Raw genomic sequence first — 24,168 nt, 5'->3', positions numbered from 1 at the left:
CTCGAGATTCAGTCGTACGAGCTAGTTGCATCCTCTTTCTTGCATGGAGGCAAGACGCCCTGAGAATAGCAATCGACTCGCTCCACCAGTACACCGGTCTATGGCCATGCCTGGGATAGGCTCTCCTAGGCATGGTTGTATCGCAGGCCCTTGTCAGCCATGCTACCAGTTCTTCCCCCGTCAGATCCGGGGTTATTCGCTCCCGCGTCAGTGCTTCGCCGAAGACCTCTTCATCAAAGAACGACGTCCGCCAGCCTCGAGCGCAGGAAGGATTCCCTCCTGCCACTCGCCTCTCACCTAGCCCCACACTGTAGCGAATCGCCTGATGGTCACTATTGGTGTAACCATCATCGACCCTCCAGTGTAGGTTGCCCTCCAAACACGGGCTGCAGTACGTCACATCAATGACGGATTCTGCACCGTTCCTTCTGTAGGTACTGACCGAGCCGGTGTTGGCTAGTACAACATCCAGTTTGGCTATTGCCTCCAGTAGGATGCATCCTCTATGGTTGGTGTGGTGGCTGCCCCACTCCACCGCCCATGCGTTAAAGTCGCCCGCAATGACCACCGGTCTTAGGCCGACAAGTACCGCAGTGAGTCTGTCCACCATCTGCGAGAACTGCTCGATAGACCACCTGGGCGGAGAATAACAGCTACTTAGATATACTACATTTGCATTGCATTGCATTGCTCTTGGCCCCCGGGCAGCGTGGGCCACCTGCCATGTGGTTGGTAGGGGATTTCCCCTTCTCCGCGCATATAGTGCACCTCGGCGGCTTTTGGCAACCTTGCGCCTTATGACCCTCCGAGCCGCACCATCTACACAGCTTGCTCCTGTAGGTGTTCTTACAGTCCCGAGCCACATGGCCCTGACCGAAGCACCTGAAGCAAGCCATAACCGGTCGGGGGATGCTCACTGAACAAACCGACCAGCCCACTCGTACCCTCCCTGTGGCTGCCGCCTTCCTGGCATCAGCTGCCGGGAGCTTCACGGTAGCCACCTGGAGAACAGTCCCTTCCTCAAGGTAACCGCTATTGGCGGTACCTCGATTTGGCACTGCTCCCTGAGCGCCTTGGCTAGTTCGGTCACCTCTGTCACTACATCCAAGTCCTTAACCTGGATGGTGATCGTCGAGTCTAGCGATCTTACCTGCACCCCATTTCCAACGACCTCGTTTGCCAGTTTTTGGTACGTCGGTCCCTGGTCTCTTGCGTCACGCTTAAGCACCAGGAGCATCTCGCCAGTACGAGTGCGCCTGATGCTCTCACGTTATTGCCCATCTCCACCAGACGCTCGTCAGCTCTCATCTTCTTCAAGACTTCCGCGTATTTCGACGCTTCCGTCTTGATGATGAGAGCCTCACCCATCGTCCTGTTTGTTCCGGGCAGTGCTGCTCTTAGGGGCAGTTTTATCCGGCGGTTTCGGGGGCTTCGGAGATCGTTATCGATCAGTTGCCTATTGTCGGCTGTGAAGAAAGAGTGGATGAAAGTGTGTTTACCAACCTGGATTGTTTTAACCTTCTTGCAAGACTTAATAGGGAGTTTCACTTGAGTTTAAATGTGCGCAGCGCTAACTTTAACATGCAGTTTTATTAGATATGATGGATTTGGGCATTAAAGATGTACCGATAAACGAGCAAGCTCCGGTCGCGTGAGCCTCCCCTAAACGAATGAAATTGAATTACCTACCGTATAATTAATCATCTATTGCTTGATGCTTCGCAAGCGCATTGGCACTCGATTAAAACTTTTCTCTTGCTCGTCTCACATTAAATCACAACAATTGTAGTAGCTTAGCGTACGAGTATTCAGAACGAGTGAGTTTCTCCAGGTTGTCTTTTCTAGCCGACACTCGTCCTCCTCCCTTTGCTGCCGGTGCTGATGCTGCCCCTGTCAATACATCATCGAGCTGGAGGTGGACTTCCTGCTGCGAAAACTGTTCGCCGCCATGCTCATGCGTATGTGCTGGAACGTTAGCGGAACGTTCAACCGTCGGTCCCGGTGTTTGTAGTACTCGTTGTAGTCCAGCCGCATGCCCAACTGCCGGAGCGTTTCGCTCGTCGAAATGGCCAACTGGTACAGGAACTGGCCAACCAGATTCTCGTACTCATTACCAATGTCCTGCAGCAGGGTCTGATGCGTGGCCAGGTGTTGTTCGAAAGTTTTGGCCTGCTCGTCCCGTTCGAGCATCTGCTCCGTTGTGACGCCGTAGTCACCGGTGCGTTCGGTGTGCTTGATTTGGTCCTACAAGTGGGAAGAGATCGTTGAAGGGCCCGTTGTACCGATGAAGAAAATTTTGCAAACCTACCTGATAGGCCTTCCTCGCTTCGTACTCCGTGAAGCACAGCCGGTAGAACCGCTCCTGCCATTCCTCCAGTTTCCGCACCGTATCGAAGATGTGCTCCAGGGTATTGGTGATCTGCTGTGAGCTGTCGTCCAGGAAAATTCCGAGCCGGATCTCCTCCAGAAACTGATGGTGTGCCTCCAGGATGTCATCCAGTGCCATGGCTTGGTTAACCTTCGGCAGAAACTGCACCCACGAGCACTCGATCACCTCAAAAAGAATGTACAATTGCATCTGACCGACAAAGTTGATCATCTGGGAGGTGATCAGCTGAACACGGGTAACAATCGGACCGATCAGCTTCTGGAGCGAGTTCAGCGATTTGACGGCCAGCGTTTGACGTTTCCAGGTGCGCGATAGGATGAACTGAACGTGCTTCATGTTCCAGAGGTGCTTAAAGAAGGTCTGATACCGGCAAAGAGACGGTTCGAGGATTGTGGAGAGCGGGCCGGATACTTTGTAGGTCAAACCAAACACGTCCCACCCGGATTCGCCTTCGTAGTGCGTGAGGAAGTGAACGTCCAAATAGTTCAGCACTTCGGGTTCTTCTTGTTCGGAGAAGGAGTTCCGCACGGCAGCGGCCAGGATGGAGAACAGATCATGCTGGTAGATTTCACTAGCCGGGCGATCCAGTTCTGCTTGGAGATTTTCCATCAAGATGTCGGCAAAGTTGCCCTGGCCTAGGAGCAGATAGCTCCTCAATGCTTGCAGATGATCCAGGAGACGATGTGGTCCCAGGACAATGTCTAGAACCTGCTTGGAAGTGTTCAGGTAGGCGTTATCGATCAGTTGATGCAGCTTGGTAGTGCTGATTGGAGAGAAAATGGAATCCATATCGTTTTCCAGGCACTGCTTCAAGTCATTTCTGGCCTTCACTGAAGTTTTGTCCTGGCAAACCTCCCGCAGAAAGTTGATACTCTTTCCAATGACCAGGATTCGTTTGGCTATCCCATCGTCAACAAAGCTGGGCAGCATGCTCTTTCGGATTCGGTACTTTTGGTGCCACAGCTGATCGAATCCTACTTCGGAGATTTCCTCTATGAAAAATTCCCCGTTCGGATCGACGATTTCCCCATTCACCAACCAACGGATCAAACCGTGTTGCAAAGGAATGCATGCCGATCGCAGTAGTTCCATGGCAAGTTTTCGATTCTCCGCATGACCGTTCGCAGTGTAGTCGTAGACGATGGTAGCCAGAGCACCTCCTTTTAGTTCCTTACACGATTCGGAAATCAAGGCCAACCACTGAAGACGTTCTATGGGACTGGCCAACCACAGGCGAAGCTTCTTCAGCGTTAGACGATCCCCTCCGGTCATCCCGGTGCGCTCCTTTTGCTGTCGGTTCAGATCTTCCTGCAGCATCGCCAGCATCCCATAGTACTGAGTAAGCTCCCGTTGCAACGCAGCTATGTACCCCTGCCCGAAGTTTCCCTTCATGTAGCAATCGCTCTTCGGATCGGTAAACTTCGCTACGCGATCATGGAAGTGACCAACTTCAGCCAACTGCAAGATCATCCCCGCATCACCTATGCTCAACGTCCTCCCTTTGATGTGATCCAGTTTGAACTCCCCCGTCACGACGTGCTTCCGCAGATACTTCCCCTGAATGCCAGTACAAGCATAAATCACATCCTGAATCAACTGATCCTGCAAATTATTGGAAGCAGCCAATCCTTCCTCTTCTGAAAGTTCTCCGGATGTAGTTGAACTCCTCCCATCCGGCACCACCGATCCTAGCTTGAACGGAATGATTCTCATCCCGGTGCTAACGCTATCCGTCGATCGCGTCCTAAGCTCTATCCTTGAAAAGATGTTCTCCAACCCTCCACCGGAATCCGCCCCGGACGATCGGGAACTGGCCTCCGTCGTTGGTAAACTACTATCGCTTCGCAGTTCAGCATTCAAATTCAGCAGATGCTGTCCATTCAATCCCTGTGATGCTCCACCGTCGCTATCCGCCAACAGCAACAGAAATTCCAATATCTGACCTCGTCGTTTGCTGTCAGTCTAGAAAAAAACAAGAAATCCCAAATCAAAATGTCTTCAAATCACACCCACACAACTCCTAGCTCACGTAAGCGCTCATCTGCTCGTGCAGCGCCTGAAACAGGGCATACTCGCTCTGACCCTTGCCCCGCAGATGTTGACCGATGCGGACGACGATCGAGCTCTCATCACTTCCGCCGGATCCGGCCACAACGGAATTCGGTGTGTTGGCAACCAACTGGGTAACGCCTTTCAGTACCGATCCTGCAAGAAAACCACACCATCAATCCACCAACCGTGCGGGATATGTCACTGCCGATCGGAATTAGGAACAGATTGCTTACCATATCGATCGCCAGCAAGATTTTTGCACAACTTCCGCAGCAGCTCGTAGATTTCGGTGTAGTTATGGTGGCGCTGCTGGTGGGAATGCATTTTCGGAAACGCGCTACTGTTGCGGAACCGCGAGGCGATGGAACATTGGAAATTTACACACGAATTAACACGATTAAAACACGGATTTTTTGCGACAAATTAAACACGAAATTTAAACCCAGGAAGGGATTGGTGCGCGGAGTAACGTACTATTTTTTTTTCTCGGATGACAGCGCTTGTTTTTTTTTGTGGCGCTGTTTTTGTGTGCTTTTGTCGCAAACTGTCAAAAATATCGATACACGCTAAAAATATTGGAAACAAGTTCCGATTCTCAACGAACATTGCAAAAGGTCCAGAGTATAGTAAAAATTTTAATTTTATCGACGGTAAATATCTTCGTCGATTTTTTTGCGATATTACGCCGAATGAATAAAAAGAGTTTAAAGAGAAAGAGAAAGATTAGTAATTTCCATTTAATTCCACTACCATATTTGCTTATCATTGACAGATACGCGTATTTAGTCTACAATATGCAGACTTTTTCAGTGTCTTGTACTAATAGTTGAGTATTAGTACAAGACACTGAAGAAGTCTGCACATTGTAGATGAAATACGCGTATCTGTCAAGGATAAGCAAATAAGGGAGTGGAATTAAAAGGAAATGACTAATATTTCTCTCTCTTTCTCTTTATACAGGTATCCCACTAAGACGCCCACATTAATCAGGAAAAAGAGTTTACTTTCGTTTGCTGTTACCGCACTGTATTGGTCAAATTTAAGAAAATTGCTTCAGTCCGCATCGTGCTCTCTTGCCGTGCGGATCTATTTGCTTTTTGCTGAAGGAAGTGTTACTACTACCTAAAGCTACAACAAATTTAAACAGCACTTTTCAGTGCTCAACCTGTAAAAAATTTTCTACCTTGTTCAACTCTTATTCCTCTTCGATCCTTGTTTGGACCCTACCCGAGGTAATCCTTCTTGGATATCGATTTGGAAAATTCCTCTTCGATCCTTCAGATTCTTATAGTAATCTGCTTGGAAGTCGATTTGGATAAAAATTTACTGCCGCCATGGCGCCTAAACGCAAAAGAAAGGGGCAAACTCTTGACCCCCCTTCTGATGAAATTAATTTGAGTAATCAATTTGATTTGCTCACGGATGATGAGAATGATCCATCATCCAAGAAAAATTCTAGTAAACTTTCCCGGCTTAATGCCAAGAAGGAAAAGATTCCCCCTATTGTGATAACCACTACCGATTTCCATGCTCTTCGCATGGAACTTTTGAATTTCGTGAAAGTTAAGTTTTCACTACAAATTGGACGTCGGGGTGAATGCCGTGTATTGGCTGAAACCTTGGACGGATTTAAATGTCTTCTCAAGTATCTTACTGAGAAGAAGCACAAATTTTTTACTTACGACACCAAAACTGAACGTGTGTTCAAGGTTGTCATGAAAGGACTGCCCAGTGGTGAATCCCTGGATCAGATCAAAGATGAACTGGCAAAATTACTTGGAGTTGTGCCACTCCAAGTAATCAAAATGAAAATGAAATCCCGTCCTGGCGATTCGCGCAACGGGATTTCTAATGATTTTTATTTAGTTCACTTCAAGTCTAGTGAACTAAACAACCTTAAGGCCTTAGAAAAAGCTAGCCTTATGCTCCATGTCCGAGTGAAGTGGGAACACTTCAGGAAGACTGGAGGAAATTTCCAAAACCTCACCCAGTGCCGTAAGTGCCAGGGATGGGGTCACGGAACTAAAAATTGCTACATGCCAGCTAAATGCATGAATTGTGGTGATTCCTCTCACGCAAAGGACGACTGTCCTGTGAAGGAAGATCCTAAGAAATTTAAATGTTCAAATTGTGGTGAAAACCACAAATCCAATTTTTGGGAATGTAAGACTCGCAAAGCGATCCTACAATCTCGTTCTAACCGTCAGGTAGGAAACGCTCCACGTTTCCGACCAGGTACAAATTCCTCTGCTGTTAACAACGGTCAGCGAGGAACAAATTCTACATTCGTACCCGTAGGTACAAATATCTCCCCTGCTTCAAATGTTTCATCTGTACCTACTCCCCTCGCTGCTAACAATGTTCAGCGAGTTAATGGAGCTACCTATGCTGCTATTGCAGCGGGTAGAAATCAAAATACTAACCAACGTTCTAACGGAAATTTTGACAATTTTGACTTAGGAAGCATTACTGCCCCCAAAATGGAATTTTTACAGAATTCATTAATTGACATGATTTCTGATATGCTTAAATCTAACTCCATGTTTGATGCTATTCAAACTGGAGTAAAATTTGCAAATAATATTGTCATGACTTTAAAATTCAGTAATGGATTTTAAAGCATTAAATATTGTAAATTGGAATGCTCGATCTCTTAAAGATAATGAAGACGAGCTATTTAACTTTTTAAGAGTTCATAACGTGCATATTGCCGTTATAACTGAAACGTTCCTTAAACCTGCCCATAAGGTTAAGAAGGACGCAAATTACTTGATTTATAGAAATGATCGTCTTGATGGACCCTGTGGTGGCGTTGCCATCATTATTCATAGACGAATCAAACATAAAATTCTTTCTTCATTTGAAACCAAAGTTTTTGAAACTTTGGGGGTTTCTGTTGAAACAAAATTTGGACAACTTACGTTTATAGCTGCCTATTTGCCATTCCAATGCGTAGGCCAGCAAAAGAATTTTCTCAAGGGTGACCTCCAGAAACTTACCCGTCATAGGTCTAAATTCTTCATTATTGGTGATTTTAATGCAAAACACCGCTCATGGAATAATGCTCAAAGCAATTCCAATGGTAATATTCTGTTTGATGATTGTTCTGCGGGTTATTACACTATTCAATATCCAAACAGCCCAACATGCTTTTCTTCTGCAAGAAATCCCTCCACTATTGATTTGGTCTTAACTGATTCATGTCAACTTTGTAGCCAATTGGTTACCCATGCTGACTTCGGTTCTGATCACCTTCCAGTAACTTTTGAAATATCCCAAGAAATAATTTGTAATCCCAACAGCTCTACTTTCAATTACCATAGAGCTGATTGGGAGCAGTATCGAACATTTATGGAATATAACTTCGATCCAAACATTCCTTTGCAAACAAAGATGAAATTAATTATGCTCTTGAATCTCTGACTACTTCTATAGTTGAAGCAAGAGCTGCCTCAGTACCAAAATGCGAGGTTAAATTCGATTCAATTATAATAGACGATGATCTTCAGCTCTTGATCCGTCTTAAAAATGTCCGTAGGAGACAATATCAAAGAACACGCGATCCTGCCATGAAAGTTATCTGGCGGGATTTGCAAAAACAAATTAAAAAGCGATTCTCTGCCCTGAGGAACAAAACTTTTGAAAATAATATTTCTAAATTAGACCCGAGTTCCAAACCCTTTTGGAAACTCACAAAAATTTTGAAAAAACCTCAAAAGCCTATTCCAGCGCTTAAAGAAGGTGGTAAAATTTTGATCACAAATTTGGAAAAAGCTCAGAAACTTGCTAAGCAATTCGAGAGTTCCCATAATTTCAGTTTGGGTCTTACTAGTCCTATTGAGAATCAGGTTGCTCGAGATTTTCTGAATATTTTCTCTCGGGAAAATATTTTTGATGATTCCTGGGGGACTGATTTGGACGAAGTAAGGTCTATAACTAAAAATTGTCAAAATATGAAAGCTCCAGGTGATGATGGAATTTTCTATATCCTCATCAAAAAACTCCCAGAGAGTACCTTGTCTTTCTTGGTAAAATTATTTAACAGATGTTTCCATTTGGCATACTTTCCTGATAAATGGAAAAATGCAAAAGTTGTTCCAATTTTGAAGCCGGATAAAAATCCAGCTGAAGCTTCTAGCTACCGTCCAATAAGTTTGCTTTCTTCAATAAGTAAACTTTTTGAAAAGATAATTTTGAATAGAATGATGCTTCACATCAATACGAACTCAATTTTTGCAGATGAGCAGTTTGGATTTCGCCATGGGCATTCAACTACTCATCAACTCTTAAGAGTTAACAATTTAATTCGTTCAAACAAATCTGAAGGCCACTCAACTGGAGTTGCTCTTCTAGACATAGAAAAAGCATTCGACAGTGTTTGGCATGAAGGTTTGATTGCTAAATTGAAAAAGTTTAATTTTCCACTTTATATTATGAAATTAGTTCAAAATTATTTAACTGACAGAACTCTTCAAGTAAATTATCAAAATTCCAAATCTAATCGACTACCTGTTAGGGCAGGAGTTCCTCAGGGTAGCATTCTTGGGCCTATATTGTATAACATTTTCACTTCGGACCTCCCTGATTTGCCTCAGGGTTGCCACAAATCTTTGTTCGCTGATGACACAGGCATTTCCGCTAAAGGAAGAAGTCTTCGTGTTATTTGCAGCAGACTTCAGAAAAGTTTAGATATTTTCTCTTCTTATTTACAAAAATGGAAGATTTCTCCCAACGCTTCCAAAACTCAACTTATAATATTTCCACATAAGCCTAGAGCTTCGTTTTTGAAACCTAGTAGTAGTCACATAGTCACTATGAACGGAGTTCCAATTTCCTGGTCAAACCAAGTGAAATATCTTGGATTAATACTTGACCAAAAATTAACTTTTAAAGATCACATTGAGGGCATTCAAGCCAAATGTAACAAATATATTAAATGTTTGTATCCTCTTATAAACAGGAAATCCAAACTTTGCCTGACGAATAAACTTCTAATATTTAAACAAGTTTTTAGACCGGCCATGCTTTACGCTGTGCCAATATGGTCTAGTTGTTGCACTACCAGGAAAAAAGCACTTCAAAGGATTCAGAACAAAATTCTGAAGATGATTTTGAAGTTGCCTCCCTGGTACAGTACTACCGAAGTACATAGAATTTCGAATGTTGAGACTTTAGCACAAATGTCCAACAAAATAATTAATAATTTCAGGCAAAAATCGTTGCAATCCTCAATTGCAACGATTAATTCCCTTTATACTTAGATAAGATTTAGTTTTAGTTTTTAGTTTTAAGATATCAATTGTTATACTGACATGCAGGTTAAAAAACCTGTTTAAAATACTGAATTGCCAAGACATGAACAATGTAAAAACACTTAGATATATATCATAACAATTAAGGCTGGTACGTTACTGCAGTAACTGGAGCACCTAGGTTAAAATGAAATGTAATTTATTTTGAATTTGGAACAAATAAAGAGTTAAAAAAAAAAAAAAAAAAAAAAAAAAAAAAAAAAATTGCTTCCCTTAGCTGAAGCTATTTTAAAGATAAAATCGATGAAGAGAATCGATCATCGCAGTTAGGCCCTTATGTATGCTCACTGTTGAATCATTCTATTCAAAATCTTTCCAAAAATCCGGCATCACTGCATATAAGCTCACCAGCTCATTAGCTCTGACAGCTCCTAGCAAACAAACACGAAGCCAACTGATTTTCATGGTTAATAACAAGCGTTCATTTTTTCAACTGTTCAATAATTCTACAGTGAGCATTCATAAGGGCGTACACGCGATGATCGATTCTCTTCGTCGATTTTCTCTTTTGTTAATAACTCGCTGGATTTAAAGTTTCTCGGTGCGTCTGCTGTTGCTTTTGATAGCAGCAATACAACCTGTTACAACTCCGCCCTTATGCATGCTCACTGTCCAGTTGTACCAACAATCAATACGAAACTAACGATTTTAAATTGGCTCACCACTTTAGTAGCCTATTGGTCCCAAGCAAACGATTAACGTACCCTATTCTAGTTGAAATTCTATTACTACACTATGTTTGTTTTGATTCGCTATGAAAGTTTGACAGATAACATCAGGGGTGTGTGGATTCATGTAGAACATGCAGGGGTGAGTGAAATAGCTTGGGACTGCTTGGGACCGTTGTTCTGGTACTGAGTGAGCCAAAAATAATAATGATTTTCTTCGGGACCCAGTGGTCTTAGAGTTACCCGAGGAGTTACCTCTATGGTTGTACTAGCGCACTAAAGAAGGATGCGAAGAGCGAGTGGAATAGAGTCATGCCACAAAGCCGTCTTGGGAGGACAGGAGGGGGTTTCTTTGGTCTTGGAAGGACAGAGATAAATTTTTCCTTCTACAGCATAAACGGAACATCGTACGACTTTCAGAACTAAGTGATGACTTTTTCAACTTATCTGGTTTTCCCGTTTCTCTATCATTATCTTGAAAGTAGAAGGTGATATTTTCAATTCAAACATTCCTTTTCCAATTTCTTTTCAGCTCCGTACCAGGCTTAACTTGAGGTCTAAACGATTCTGAAGAGAAACATTTGTTTAGCTATTTGGTGAAAGTGCTAAGTGAAGGGTTTTGGCTTAGAAGCAGTTGCTGGTTAGACAAAAACTATACTTATTTCAAGAAGAATTTCACCTGGTTCTAAAAAGCTCATTTTCTAGCTCATTGCTTTCCCTCTCCTACGTATAGGAGGAGAATCAGAAGTATTTTATCACAGACAAACAGACATAACACTCGCTAGATGTTCATCTAACAAGCATTTATTGGTCAATTTAAAAGTATCTTAGTTGGTAGTACCATAGAGGTAACTCTAAGACCACTGGGTCCCGAAGAAAATCATTATTATTTTTGGCTCACTCAGTACCAGAACAACGGTCCCAAGCAGTCCCAAGCTATTTCACTCACCCCTGCATGTTCTGCATGAATCCACACACCCCTGATGTTATCTGTCAAACTTTCATAGCGAATCAAAACAAACATAGTGTAGTAATAGAATTTCAACTAGAATAGGGTACGTTAATCGTTTGCTTGGGACCAATAGGCTACTAAAGTGGTGAGCCAATTTAAAATCGTTAGTTTCGTATTGATTGTTGGTAGTACCGCCACCTGTGGCGCGCATAGTCAATTCCCTTGCGTTTGACGTTTACACACTACCGCCATCTGTTCAGCGTACTACCATAGAGGTAACTCTAAGACCACTGGGTCCCGAAGAAAATCATTATTATTTTTGGCTCACTCAGTATCAGAACAACGGTCCCAAGCAGTCCCAAGCTATGTCACTCACCCCTGCATGTTCTGCATGAATCCACACACCCCTGATGTTATCTGTCAACTTTCATAGCGAATCAAAACAAACATAGTGTAGTAATAGAATTTCAACTAGAATAGGGTACGTTAATCGTTTGCTTGGGACCAATAGGCTACTAAAGTGGTGAGCCAATTTAAAATCGTTAGTTTCGTATTGATTGTTGGTACTACCCACCACAGTGTACTCAACAGATGGCGGTAATGTTTAAACGACGATGTTTTACAGTGAGAAATATTCAATGTGTTATGTCTGTTTGTCTGTGATTTTATTATATATTCTTGATACAAATCCTTATTTAATAAATTGAGTTCATTTACAGCATGAAATCTAAGAATTTTGCTTTGAAGGGAAATAGCTAGCCGTAATTTATGAGGCCTTCATGTGCTTGGCAAATCAGAGGTTCTGCATGTAGACGTGATAGATTGCAAATTGCATCATCTCAAATAAGAATGTATAAGTTGAGAATGGATCATTTTAGATGGCTGAGTTTTGAACCCACCACAGTTTTCATTTGGCGCTACTGTATACGGACGAACCAATGTAAAATACTGTGGTAGCCACAGTACGGTGCTGTCAAAACCTCAGCATCTTCAATGATCCATTCAAGATGGATGGGAGCTTGATTTGGTTTTATGGAAACATAAAATTTTAAATATGGCTATCCAGCTTTCCATGCTTGGTAATGGCGGCCTGTTTGTATGAATATATGTATCCTATACTGTACTTTTTGACACTAACTGGAGGGCGTATGTTGTTCCATTTTCTTCTGTTCCTGGGAGAGAGACTGGGAGGGATCAAAATCCGAACCTCCAGATAGTACAGTGAAGGATACATTTTTTCATACAAACAGGCCGCCATTACCGAGCATGGAAAGCTGGATACGATGACAATGCTTTTCTATTGATCTCAGGTTGAACCTAGTGGCAAATAGAAATCACAAACGAAGTGACAGACGGAGCGGCTCGAAAACTTTGGTGACTAACCTGCTATTGCAATTTTTCAGTGTACCACATGGCAACACCACTACTACTGGATTGTACCACATGGCAACACTACTACCATAGAGGTAACTCTAAGACCACTGGGTCCCGAAGAAAATCATTATTATTTTTGGCTCACTCAGTACCAGAACAACGGTCCCAAGCAGTCCCAAGCTATTTCACTCACCCCTGCATGTTCTGCATGAATCCACACACCCCTGATGTTATCTGTCAAACTTTCATAGCGAATCAAAACAAACATAGTGTAGAATAGGGTACGTTAATCGTTTGCTTGGGACCAATAGGCTACTAAAGTGGTGAGCCAATTTAAAATCGTTAGTTTCGTATTGATTGTTGGTTATATCATAGAGGTAACTCTAAGACAAGTAGGTCCCGAAGAAACGTGCTCAACTTTTTAGCTCAGCTCTGGTACTCTCTGGTCCAAAGCTAATCGATTCACCCCTCGAAACATAGGAAAATCCACTAACCCCTCATTTTATCTGTCAAACTTTCATAGCGAATCAAAACAAACATTGCGTAGTACTAGAATTTCGACTAGAATAGGGTACGTTAATCGTTTGCTTGGGACCAATAGGCTACTAAAGTGGTGAGCCAATTTAAAATCGTTAGTTTCGTATTGATTGTTGGTTATATTTCATGGTCATATTCTGAATAACATATAAGAAGGCTTGCAGTATGAATAAGGTTATATATTTATTAAAACCCATTTTTAGCAAAAATTAAATCAAGGATCCAAGGATAAAAAGAATTTAAGCTTAAAGTGATAGATTGTTGATATCAGTATCAACAACGGTGTGCAATACATTCTAAAATAAAGTGATTTGCTATTGATTTCATCGTGCTTCGATATGATCTCTACCAAGGGATTTGCACATCGAATTGCAATGTTTGGCAAGTAGTGCAAATTCAACAGTAAATCACTTTACATGAACATGATGTTTTTTTTACCGTGTAGATGCTCAACAAATCTCATACTAGCGAATCGATCTTCGAAAAATCCTCGGTAAAATCTTCTTTCATTTCTCGCATCTACTTGCATCGTGCATCGGGGCCTCCCTTAGCTCAGTCGGTAAACCCTAATAAAAAATAACCATAAACGAACGGTAACCCAAATGATTGAACAATTTCACAAATGGTTTGGATGATACCCCGAACACGTCGTTAAGCAAATTAACCATAACATTTTTATTAGGGAAGGCACAGCTACAAAGCAAGACCATGCTGGAGGTGGCTGGGTTCAATTCCCGGTCCGGTCTAGGAATTTTTCGGGTTGGAAAATTTCTCGACTTCCCTGGGCATAGAAGTATGATTGGACTTGCCACACAATTATACCAATGCAAAAATGGTACAGGCATCGAAAGCTCTCAATTAGTAACTGTGGAAGTGCATTTAGAACACTAAGTTGAGAGCACGCAATAAGCTAATATGCGATATGCAATAAGCTATAAGAAGCAATAAGCAATAAGAAGAAGAAGAAGACTTGCATCGCGCATCATATTTTTGCAGGATATCTTCAGAATCGTCATCAATCTTCTTTCTATCAACTGAGCGTGCGCTAACCACATCCAAACACAAATTGTCCTTCATCGTAGATAGAGTCGCCCCCCTCGTGTATTTTTAAGTTTTGTGTATTTGTGTATTAAATTCATTATGAAATGTATTTTTTGTTTTCAAAGTATTTTCGAGGTAGTGTTATCAGGGTATTTTAGTTTCAGCGTGTACGCATTTACGTATTTTTTATGTATTTTCCAAAGTGTGTATTTCCAATTAGGAGACAAACCAGCCCAGGGCTGAAAGTGTCCTTAATAAAGATATATAAAAAATATATTTCCAATTCAGCTGATGATTTAATCGCCCCTCGACCCCAAACACGCCGTTAAGCAAAATAACCATAACAAATTTATAATGAGAGAGAGAAGGATTAGTATTTTCCATTTAATTCCACTACTTTATTTGCTTATCATTGACAGATACGCGTATTTCGTCTACAATGTGCAGACTTCTACAGTGTCTTGTACTAATACTCGACTCGTATTAGCCGAGTATTAGTACAAGACACTGAAGAAGTCTGCACATTGTAGACGAAATACGCGTATCTGTCAATGATAAGCAAATAAAGTAGTGGAATTAAATGGAAAATACTAATCCTTCTCTCTCTCATTATACAGGTATTCCACTAAGACGCCACCATTCATCAGGATTCATAACAAATTTATTAGGGAAGAAATGTGCAAAATATTGCGATGCAATAAATCAATGTTTTGCAAATAAATCGAATCAAAAATAAAAGTCATGTGAAATGCTAGCTTCTAGCAAGGGTTGGAGATAATTTAGGTACAAATTCCTGCTGCCGAATTGTATTTTGTTTTATCCGCCCATCTCTTCCTCTGAGTATTTCTAATATAAAGGGCCTTATAACTTATGTTTCTAAAAGCTGTTGTGCCGTTTTCAAAAATTGCTCCTGAAATATCGAAATTTTACATCGATCTTTTCAAAATCTCCAACCTATCTTTTTTCTTCCTAAGTCTGGCCCTGTGCTCTGTTTGTCAATAAAAATCATATAAAAAACCATCAAAACAGAGTAGAAAAGAAGAAGATAAAACTTCTCCAAAGAAGAAGACCGAACATAAATTTTGACGTGTCTCCTGCAAAGACGGAAAAAGTAGTCAATCGAAAATAATTTTCTGCTGTAAAAAGTCAACAAAGAGGTGAAAATTTTGTGCTGTTAGCAGTTGTTTCCGTTCTGGTGATGTAAAACACTCAAGGTCGTCACGGTGGAGGAACTACAAGACACGACGACGATGAGCTGGTTCGATACGACGGGCATAGCCAATCTGGCAAAGAACGCCCTGAAGGAGGCTCAGAAGCAAATTGATAAGGCATTGGACATCAAAGAGGATGCAGTGGAGGAGGTGGCCGGGGATGGGCAGCAGGAATCTGGGACGAAGGTCGATCGGGGCGAGAGCAAAACGGAACCATGTACTCCGGTGAGTGCCGAGGCTAAGGGAGGCGGCAATGTTGGCAAGGGGCAGATTGATAGTATATGGGGATCGTTCACGGGGTCGTTTTTCGAGCAGCCAGTGACGACTGCGAACATGACGGTGACGAAGGCTCCTTCCAGTTTGAAGCGGAAGAGCTTCGAAGACTCAGGTATAGCGGAGGTTCCCGGGAAGGTTGGCTCACCGGAGGCTAGTTCGGAGTCGATTGAACTGCTGAGTCCGGTGACGACGCCGGGATCGGCGCTAACGTCGCCCAGTTCGGGGCCAACCATTGGACAGGAATCGGAATCGGTGGAGGTGATCAAGGTTCAAGGGACGCCTTCCAGTGTTTCGACTCCGGATTCGATAACTACGATGGACCGGAGCTCAATTGATGGGGACGATATGAAGTTTACCTCGGTGGAGCTGGTCGATGATGACATCAGCGTGGAGGAAGATTCCGAGGTGTCGTACACCTTGTCGGAACAGCCAATTACGGTGATGGAAACGGGCGAGGGAGGAGTTCCCATAACGGTGGCCCCGAGTAGAAGTAGTTTGCATTTGAGTCTGGAGAAACCGACGATTTCGAGGCAGATGACGTTCTCAGAAGTATCCGGGTGCGAAACGGAAGAGTCGAATGATTCGGAAACAACGCTGACGTCGATCGAGAAGCTTAGCAGACAGTCTGACGAGCATCTGGACAAGTCGTACGAGAATGTAGAGATTCAGACGCAGATTTCCGACTCAACGCATAGTTTTGAAGAGATTCCTGCAGCTGCACAGGTACCGTTGCTAGCGGAACCGAAACAGCAGGAAGGAACATCATCGCAAAATTCCGGGGATGAGATTGAGACGGCCACGTCGTCGGATATTGAGATCATATCGAGCCCGAATGGAGATTCTAGCAGCACCAATAGTGGCGCCTACCGGGCCAGTCCTCTAAAGATCACTGATGGTAAGAGCAACATAGATATATTGATGATCAAGAAACGAGGACATACGCGGGAACCGTCGGAGGTGTCAGTGCAGAGCGGAAACAGTGACGATTTGAGCGAGGCGGAAAAGTTGATGCGAAGGATAACGGAAATCTCGGAGATCCTGGAACAGAGGGAGTTTCGGTTGCTGGAACTTGGCCGACAGAATGCGGAACTGCATGAACAGAACTGTCAGCTGACTGCTCAGCTGGAATCGAAACAGAGACGTGCCGATAGCACAGAATCGGATGAGTACACACAGAGATTATCAGCACTGGAGAAGAAGTTCCAGCAGTCGATTCGGGAACGGGAGGCTTTGAAGCGTCAAGTCGACACAATCCGGTCGGAAGCCCAGGGAAAAATGAATCGATCCGAGATGGACAAGGTTATTAGCGATAAGGACTTTATGATCGAAGAACTCAAGAAGGAAGGCGAGAATCTGTCCAAACAAGTCCTGAACCATTCCAACATTATCAAGAAGCTTCGACTCAAGGAGAAGGACAACGAAGCACTGATCAAGAAGCTTAAGGAAGACATTGGTGATTTAACAGATGAAACGGAGCGATTGAAGCGTTCTCTGTCCGCCAAAGAGGAGGTCGAGCGATCCCAAATCGATGCAGTTCACAAACTATCCTCGGAGAAGCGAAAACTCGAAAAAGACAACGGTTCGCTGAAGAGCCAACTGGATGATCATACTCAAAAGCTGGAGACGCTGAAGAAAAGCTTCGACTTTGCTAAGAAAGAACTCACCGAAAAGTCGGAAGCCTATCAGGATCTGGTGAAGAAATCTTCCCAGCTGGCCACGATGGAATCGGAACACAGTCATATCCAGAGGGTGAACGAACAAATCAGCACAGAGTTGGACGATTTACGGGAGAAGCTACGGCGAGCGGAAGCGGAACACGCCCATCGAATCCAGCGGTTGAAGAACGAGAATTCGGATCTTTTGTTGCGCGTGGAGGAAACCGAGACTCGAGCTGAGGAAGAGAAGAATGCCACTGCAATGGTCACCGTTCCTTTAATAAAGCAGATCGAATCCCTCCAGAATGGCCTCCGGAATAAGGAACGACTCTGGGAGCAACGCGAATCGGACATCATTCGCAAACTGGACGAATCCCTGGAAAAGTCCAAAGCCTTCGGAGATAACGAGCGAACGCTAAAGGAGCAGATCTTCACCCTAAACGGACGAATTTCCAATCTCGAAGAACGGCTGACTGCCGCCCTGTTCAAATCCGAAGAGCTGACCAACAACCTCCAGCAGAAGCAGATCGAAATGGACCTGCTTGAGAGTGATCACAAACTCAAGCTGAAAAACCTCGAAGACGAACGGAAATCCTACCGTGGTAAACTTTTGGAACTGGAGTCCAATACTGCGGAACAGGACCGGAAGATAGCGCAGCAAAAGGAACAACTCGATACCATCAAACAACAGCAACAGCAGCAGCCGCACCAAGCGTCCCAACATCACCACCCCAAGCACGAAGCGAACCGGCAGTCTCCTCCGTCACCGTCGCAGGCTCTCGGAATCCTCGGCGAATCATCTCGAACTTCTTCCCCGACACCCAGCATGGGAAACCTGTCGCTGCCGGAATCGATCGGAAGCATCCCGTGGAATCAGATGGATGACGACGCCGGATCCAACAGCGGTCGGCAAACGATCGGAGGAGCTCCGCTTCTGCATACAACCTCACTGCTGGAGAACCTCCAGGCCACCCTGAAGCAACGGGACGGCGAAGTCTACCAGCTGCAGTGGGAACTGTCGCGCTTCCAGCAGGAACGGAACGTACTGAATGCGGAGATTTCCAACCTGACCGCGGAACTGGACATGGTGAGTATTTTACTATCCGTTTAACTGCGGAGGCTTGTTGCCAAAATTCTAATCGATAACACTGGACCCTATTCTACCTAGATCCGCGAAAAATCGGAACGCGCTGCCCAGCTGGAGGAGGAGTTCCAACAGCTACAGGAACGCTACGATGCCTTGCTGCAGCTATACGGCGAGGCGGTCGAGAAGATCGAAGAACTGAAGCTAGACTTGGTGGACGTGAAGGAGATGTACAAGGTGCAGATTGACGACCTGCTGCGGCAAGTTGCCGCCGGGAAGCAGTTGTAGTCGACTCGTGTGGCGACGACGACGACGACGACTACAACTATGGACGACTCCCTGGAGTTGACGTCGGGACAGGATCGTCGTAGTGGGTATGACGCGAGTGGTGGCAAGTGTTTCTAAATGTGATAATCGTCTGCTTCTCGGTGGAATGCTTTCGAGGGTGCAATAAAGCGAAAGATGGAGCTTTCTGCTGGATTGTGAATGGTTTGTTGCAAAAGATTATACGTCACGTAAGTTGTAAATAGTGCCGGTTAAGTTTTGCTTTAAGGATAAACTTGTTTTTCATCACATTTCCAATGCTGGTTCATTTTTAATCCCGCAAAGAAAACGCAGTCGTTGAAGCTTTCAAAACTCGGAGTCCAGCTGTTTGTAGGTTCGTGTAGCAAAGCGAAAGGTTAGGAATTAATTAGAGAGGGAATATAGATCGTACTGTGCTGGATATTGCTACTATTTAAACAATTAGAATAATGATTGGTATATCAGATACGTCAAATAGCAGTCGAAAGTTCAAGCTCCTTAATTTTATAAACTTCTCGTATGATAGGTAATATATTTATCTCCCACATATTATTAAGCAGTGTAACAGTTGACTGACTTCGAAAATTCCTGTTAATTGTTTTGAAATGTTTTCCAGGTTAGAGGCGGCTCTACATGAATTCTATTCTACAGGTTAAAGGTTTAAGACACTACTTAGGGAGTGTCTGGCGAAACCCACAAAATTCTAAGTAGAATTACGCTGACAATACGGGTCGTTTGCACATCCGATGATGTTCATCAGTCTGCGGTGCTCCGTTTTTTCGTTCACTAGCAAGTAGCGATCGCTGCGCTGGCTCGATAACAGTCTTCTTGATGAAATGTTTGCCCATATCTTCTTCCAGTTCAGGCCTGGCTGGTTCCGTTCCACTTTTGGTATCTCGGTTTGCTCCAGATAGAAGCGGTGAATTTGATCGCTGGTGGGGTTGCTTAGAGAGGAGTTTTAGGCAGGGAAGATCGGCATCGGCAGGGGGAGGAATATTTTGGGCAAGAAGGGACTGACAATAGGGAAGGGAATCGATCTCTTGAAGATGGCGATTGACGAGAAGCGCTTTGCACTTGATCGCTGGCAATTGCAGTTTTAGTCCTCCATGCTCTTTACTGCGCGCCAGCTGTTGCATTGGGACACGTGCTGCCAATCAGGAAAGTCCCCATTGTCAGCTGTCAGCTTTGCCGTGTGGATACATTGCGGTAGTATTATGGAAACGACTTCAAAGCTGTCGAACAGCTGAAAGATCCGTTCAATTGTTTGCGTTGATGTTGCTATCACCGTGATATCGTCAGCGTACGCAAGATCACCGCCACACACACGCTCCACCCGTGTGAGGAGGGGATGGAGGTGGAGCACAAAGAGCAGCATCGACATCGGATCTCCCTGACGTACGGATCGTTCTATGCGGAACGACTGTGAAAGGTGCCCATTCACTAACAGTCGTGATGAAGAGGTATCGGCCACTCGAGAGCCAGCCGGCGAAATCATGATTGATACCCAGAGAGAGAAGGGTTCGATGAAGAAACCCATGAGAGACCCGGTCTAGGTCGAACGAGATCAGCTTCCCTTTCTGTTTTCTGGCGATAAGCTGGGCCATACGGTCCTTGATCGAGAGTGTAGCTTGAAAAATAGAGCGGTCGCGTTCCAAACGGGCCTTCATCACACGGCTAAGAATTTTATAATCGACGTTGAGCAGGTTAATCGTACGGTATACTCTCGCTGTCTCATCGCCACCTCTCTTTTTGACCAGCACGATTGTGCCATCGGTGAATTCCGAGGGGAGCTCATTCGTCATGTATTACGAAGCACAGCTCCCGATAGATGACGTCGAATGTTCGTGGGTAGAACTCTACCGGCAGGCCAGGAGATGTTCGGAAGGCATTTTTCAAATCTTCAATAGTGATCTCTGCCATTAGAGCATCGTTGGTTTCGTCGTTCTCGGGTAGGACTCTCTCGTTTATAAACGTTTCTTCCCCAACCTGCCTCGCCTCTCCAGCCGCATACAGGTCCCTGAAGCATCGGAACATGTGTTGTTCGAAATGCTGCAACATCAGCATTTGCGCTTTTACGCGGTTGATAGTCACCAGCATGGTGGGATTCTGATAGTACACATCATATGCGAGTCGTAGCTGCGTGTACAGACGTTGGTGTTCAGCGTTATAGATGCTGAATGCTTCGTTCGACTTCCAGCGGAAAAACGACTTGATTTTTGGCTTCGCGTATGAAAGCCACCATGCCATCCAGCTGGGGAAGTTCCTCCGTTGGCGGGTCCAAAACTGCCACCGGACTTAAAAAATCGTCAATGTTTGCGGCAGTCAAAAGGTGAGGGCGGAGGGACCAAAAACCACGTCCTTGTTCGCGGCCGAGGTCGGGAAGGCAAATTCATGCTGTTAAGAGCCTTGTGGTCGGAAAATGAACATACGTGCGTGGCAGCGCTTCGCAGATGCTCGCATAGCCCAGCGCTGACATACATATGGTCGAGACTGGATGCCGCATTGTGAGTGACGTACGTGGGTGCGGGGTTTGTGGGGTACAGTTTTAACCATATGTCGTGTAGCTGCAGCTGCCGTTCGGTCGCCTGGAGAGCTGCCCAGACAACCAGAATGCATGTATATTCAAAGTTGTTTTCGTGATATACAAACATATATACAAGCAAACAATTCGTATATAATGCAAAGAAATGGCTTATACGTACAAAAGTGGAGGCCATATACGTGCATATTTTAATTTTATTTTAAACGAGTTGATTTAACATCATATACGATTCAATCTGTAATAACAAATTCATTTTGAAAAGTCTTACGATGTAATCCGATTTAATTTGTGATACAGTACGATGGAAAAATGAGTCATCGCATATCGGTCGGAAATTTGCATTCTATACGATTTAACTTATACATAATGCGAGGTATGCCATTCGTATATGCGATTTTGACTAAAACTGTAGCAATTTACGATACTGTCTGTACATTATTATACGACTTCTGGTTGTCTGGGTGGACTTGAGTTGGCACTCGTAGAGTCACTCGGACGTAGCACGCAGTTGAAATCACCGGCAAGGATGACGTGTTGCGTGTTGAACCGAAGGTAGTAAGCGATCGTGCCGTTGAAAAACCTCTCTCTCGAACAGCTGTCCCCGATGGTGCGTAGACGTTGCAGAGAGTCGTATTTTGCGCCCTCAAAGCAATGAGGCGGCCATCCAGGCTCTTCTCGACATGCGAAAATTGTATGTGATTTTTATGTGCGATTACCGTTCTCCGCATCGCGTGATCCACATGGCAGACAACGTTGAAGCCAGGGAGAGAGAGCTGCTCATTTTTCACCTCCTGAAGAAAAACGATGTCCAGCTGCAGCGTTCGTACGAAAGACCGAAGTGCGTCGATCTTCGTTGCGTTCGTGAAGTTGTTGGTGTTGATAGATGCGAGGTTATAACTGGAGAACTCAGCCATTAGGACGGTCGGTTACTCCTGTCGTCGTTCTCCACTCGAGACTTCTTGCCTGGTGGACGAGTGCGGAGATGTCTTTTGGAGCTGTTTCCATCGGACTTACCACTAGCAGTTTTGCGATTCACTCCGCCACTAGCAGGGGGCTGTTGACCTGTAGAGGGGATCAACGGCCCGCTATCCGATGGGTGAAGCGAAGCCGAGGTAGTGGCTAACGTAGGAAAATTTTCATTAGTGTCGACCGGTGGTGGTACGTCATCTGCACACAGGTAGCTCCTACGGGGATGTATTCGCGGCAGTGTCGGCAAGTTTGACGTTGCCCGAAATACGACACTTGTGTCATCTCCCCGTCTATCGTGACCCACGACTCAATGTTCCTTTCAACGACCATTTTCGCCATACGAACACCGGCTGAGATGCCAGGAAAATCGACTTCGGTTCCATTTCGCTGCTCTCGTACTGCGATGACGTCACCGTATCTTCCTAGGAAATCGGCGATTTTTAGATCCGATACGTCCTCAGACAAATCGTACAGCCTCACATCCACTGCTCCCTCCTCCAGTGTGATTCTCAACGGATACTTTTTCCCGTTGACTGCAATCTCGTGCTTGTTGTCGCGTTCCTCGCAAATTCGTTGCGCCAAAGCTAGGTCGACAACTTTTACGAAGGAAACACCGAGGGCTCTACTGTTTTGGATCCGTAGCACTTCACCTAGCTTTAGACCTAATATGGTCGCGCAGAACTTGTGCACTTTGGTATTATCCGGTTTCTTCGGCACGTTCGCAAAAATCTATACGAAAGGTGTTTTCTCGACGGCCCATCGCGAAGTCGACTTCCACAGAACGTTAACAAAAGCGCGTCTGTTCACCTCGGAAGTTGCGCGCTCACTGTTTTATATCAGAAATATGATATTAGCATGCACTTGGTATTTTAGGTTTGCTTTTGGAATTGTCCGTCCACAGAAAATAAATAAAACTACTTTATGACTTTTTTTTTCCTTTGGTTTGTTTTCCGTCGATCTTGTTTTCCGTGCTGAGCACCAATGCTACCGACGCCATGAAGGCAGTTCCCACACCTGGACCCTACCTATCGACTCATCAACTCATAAACCGGGGACCAACGGCTTTACTTCCCTTCCGAAGGAAGGTGTGATCAGAGATGTTATGCCTCAGAACATCCCGGTGGCGCCGACTGGGATTGAACCCAGGCCTGCTGGGGTGAGAGGTAATCACGCTTACCACTACACCACCGGCGCCGCTACTTTATGACTTTAAGTGCATTGAATAAGCGTGAGTATCGGGATGATTTTAGAGCTAGAGTTATGTTAGTTTTGAGTATCAAGCTTAGCGATCGCAATTTCGTGGTTCAGCTTATCGAAGGCTGCCGTAAGATCTGTGTAGATAACGTCCGTATGGGTCCGAGCAATCAAACTGTCTGTGACCAAATTTGCATTAACGATGTTTCACGGTTACATAAGACGTTTAACTATGTTCATCAAGACAAACGTCTGAAATATCAGGAAAACCAAAACAATGCAGATCTGTACTTCGGTCCTTTGTGTTTATACGAGTAAAACGTCTAAAATGTTCAAACAAACCAAAACAATGTGATTGTGTAAATCGGAATTTTCATGTCAAGCATTTTTCTACTATTTCCGCGGGGGGGGGGGGGTGGTTACAATTATCCACGAACCATTCAAATTTTTAAATTTTTATATGGGCAATAATTTACACATGGGGAGGGGGGGTCAAGAATACTGAAAAGCTGTCTACGTAGTTAATGAACAGCCCCTAAAATAACACTGTTATTAAATAAAAAGCAGCTCACGCGACCACCAACGATCGACCAAAACAATCTGTGGGCA

At 44.4% G+C, this 24,168-nt stretch overlaps 2 protein-coding genes across 2 annotated transcripts; one reads left to right on the top strand and one right to left on the bottom strand.

Annotated features, from left to right (window-relative positions):
* Nucleotides 1-1,592: 1,592 nt before the first annotated feature.
* Nucleotides 1,593-4,906, bottom strand: LOC135706283 (gamma-tubulin complex component 3-like). The gene is made up of 4 exons (XM_065227847.1): nucleotides 4,675-4,906; nucleotides 4,419-4,594; nucleotides 2,309-4,351; nucleotides 1,593-2,244 (listed from the first exon to the last, which is right to left on the bottom strand). The coding sequence occupies exons 1-4, from the start codon at nucleotides 4,763-4,765 to the stop codon at nucleotides 1,894-1,896; spliced, it is 2,661 nt and encodes an 886-aa protein (XP_065083919.1). The 5' UTR covers nucleotides 4,766-4,906; the 3' UTR covers nucleotides 1,593-1,893.
* Nucleotides 4,907-15,401: 10,495 nt separating this feature from the next.
* Nucleotides 15,402-19,401, top strand: LOC135706223 (TATA element modulatory factor-like). Its single transcript, XM_065227789.1, has 2 exons — nucleotides 15,402-18,554; nucleotides 18,636-19,401. Exons 1-2 carry the CDS (start codon nucleotides 15,576-15,578, stop codon nucleotides 18,837-18,839), a joined length of 3,183 nt encoding a protein of 1,060 aa, XP_065083861.1. The 5' UTR covers nucleotides 15,402-15,575; the 3' UTR covers nucleotides 18,840-19,401.
* Nucleotides 19,402-24,168: the final 4,767 nt, after the last annotated feature.

The sequence above is a fragment of the Ochlerotatus camptorhynchus genome, unplaced genomic scaffold, assembly GCF_037179485.1.
Source record: "Ochlerotatus camptorhynchus isolate MF236.1 unplaced genomic scaffold, CSIRO-AGI_Acam_v1.1 ptg000276l, whole genome shotgun sequence".
NCBI lineage: Eukaryota > Metazoa > Arthropoda > Insecta > Diptera > Culicidae > Ochlerotatus > Ochlerotatus camptorhynchus.
The sequence above is the reverse complement of the archived record's forward strand: the minus strand, read 5'-3'. Positions and strand labels throughout refer to the sequence as shown.

What these genes read in the sequence shown, in the direction of transcription:
- LOC135706283 (XM_065227847.1), bottom strand. Translation starts at nt 4,765, where the DNA reads ATGCATTCCCACCAGCAGCGCCACCATAACTACACCGAAATCTACGAG. An exon ending in TCTTGCTGGCGATCGATATG is followed by an intron (nt 4,595 to 4,674) that starts GTAAGCAATCTG and finishes GTTTTCTTGCAG; the next exon opens with GATCGGTACTGAAAGGCGTT. An exon ending in ACGAGCAGATGAGCGCTTAC is followed by an intron (nt 4,352 to 4,418) that starts GTGAGCTAGGAG and finishes GTTTTTTTCTAG; the next exon opens with ACTGACAGCAAACGACGAGG.
- LOC135706223 (XM_065227789.1), top strand. Translation starts at nt 15,576, where the DNA reads ATGAGCTGGTTCGATACGACGGGCATAGCCAATCTGGCAAAGAACGCC. An exon ending in TGACCGCGGAACTGGACATG is followed by an intron (nt 18,555 to 18,635) that starts GTGAGTATTTTA and finishes TATTCTACCTAG; the next exon opens with ATCCGCGAAAAATCGGAACG.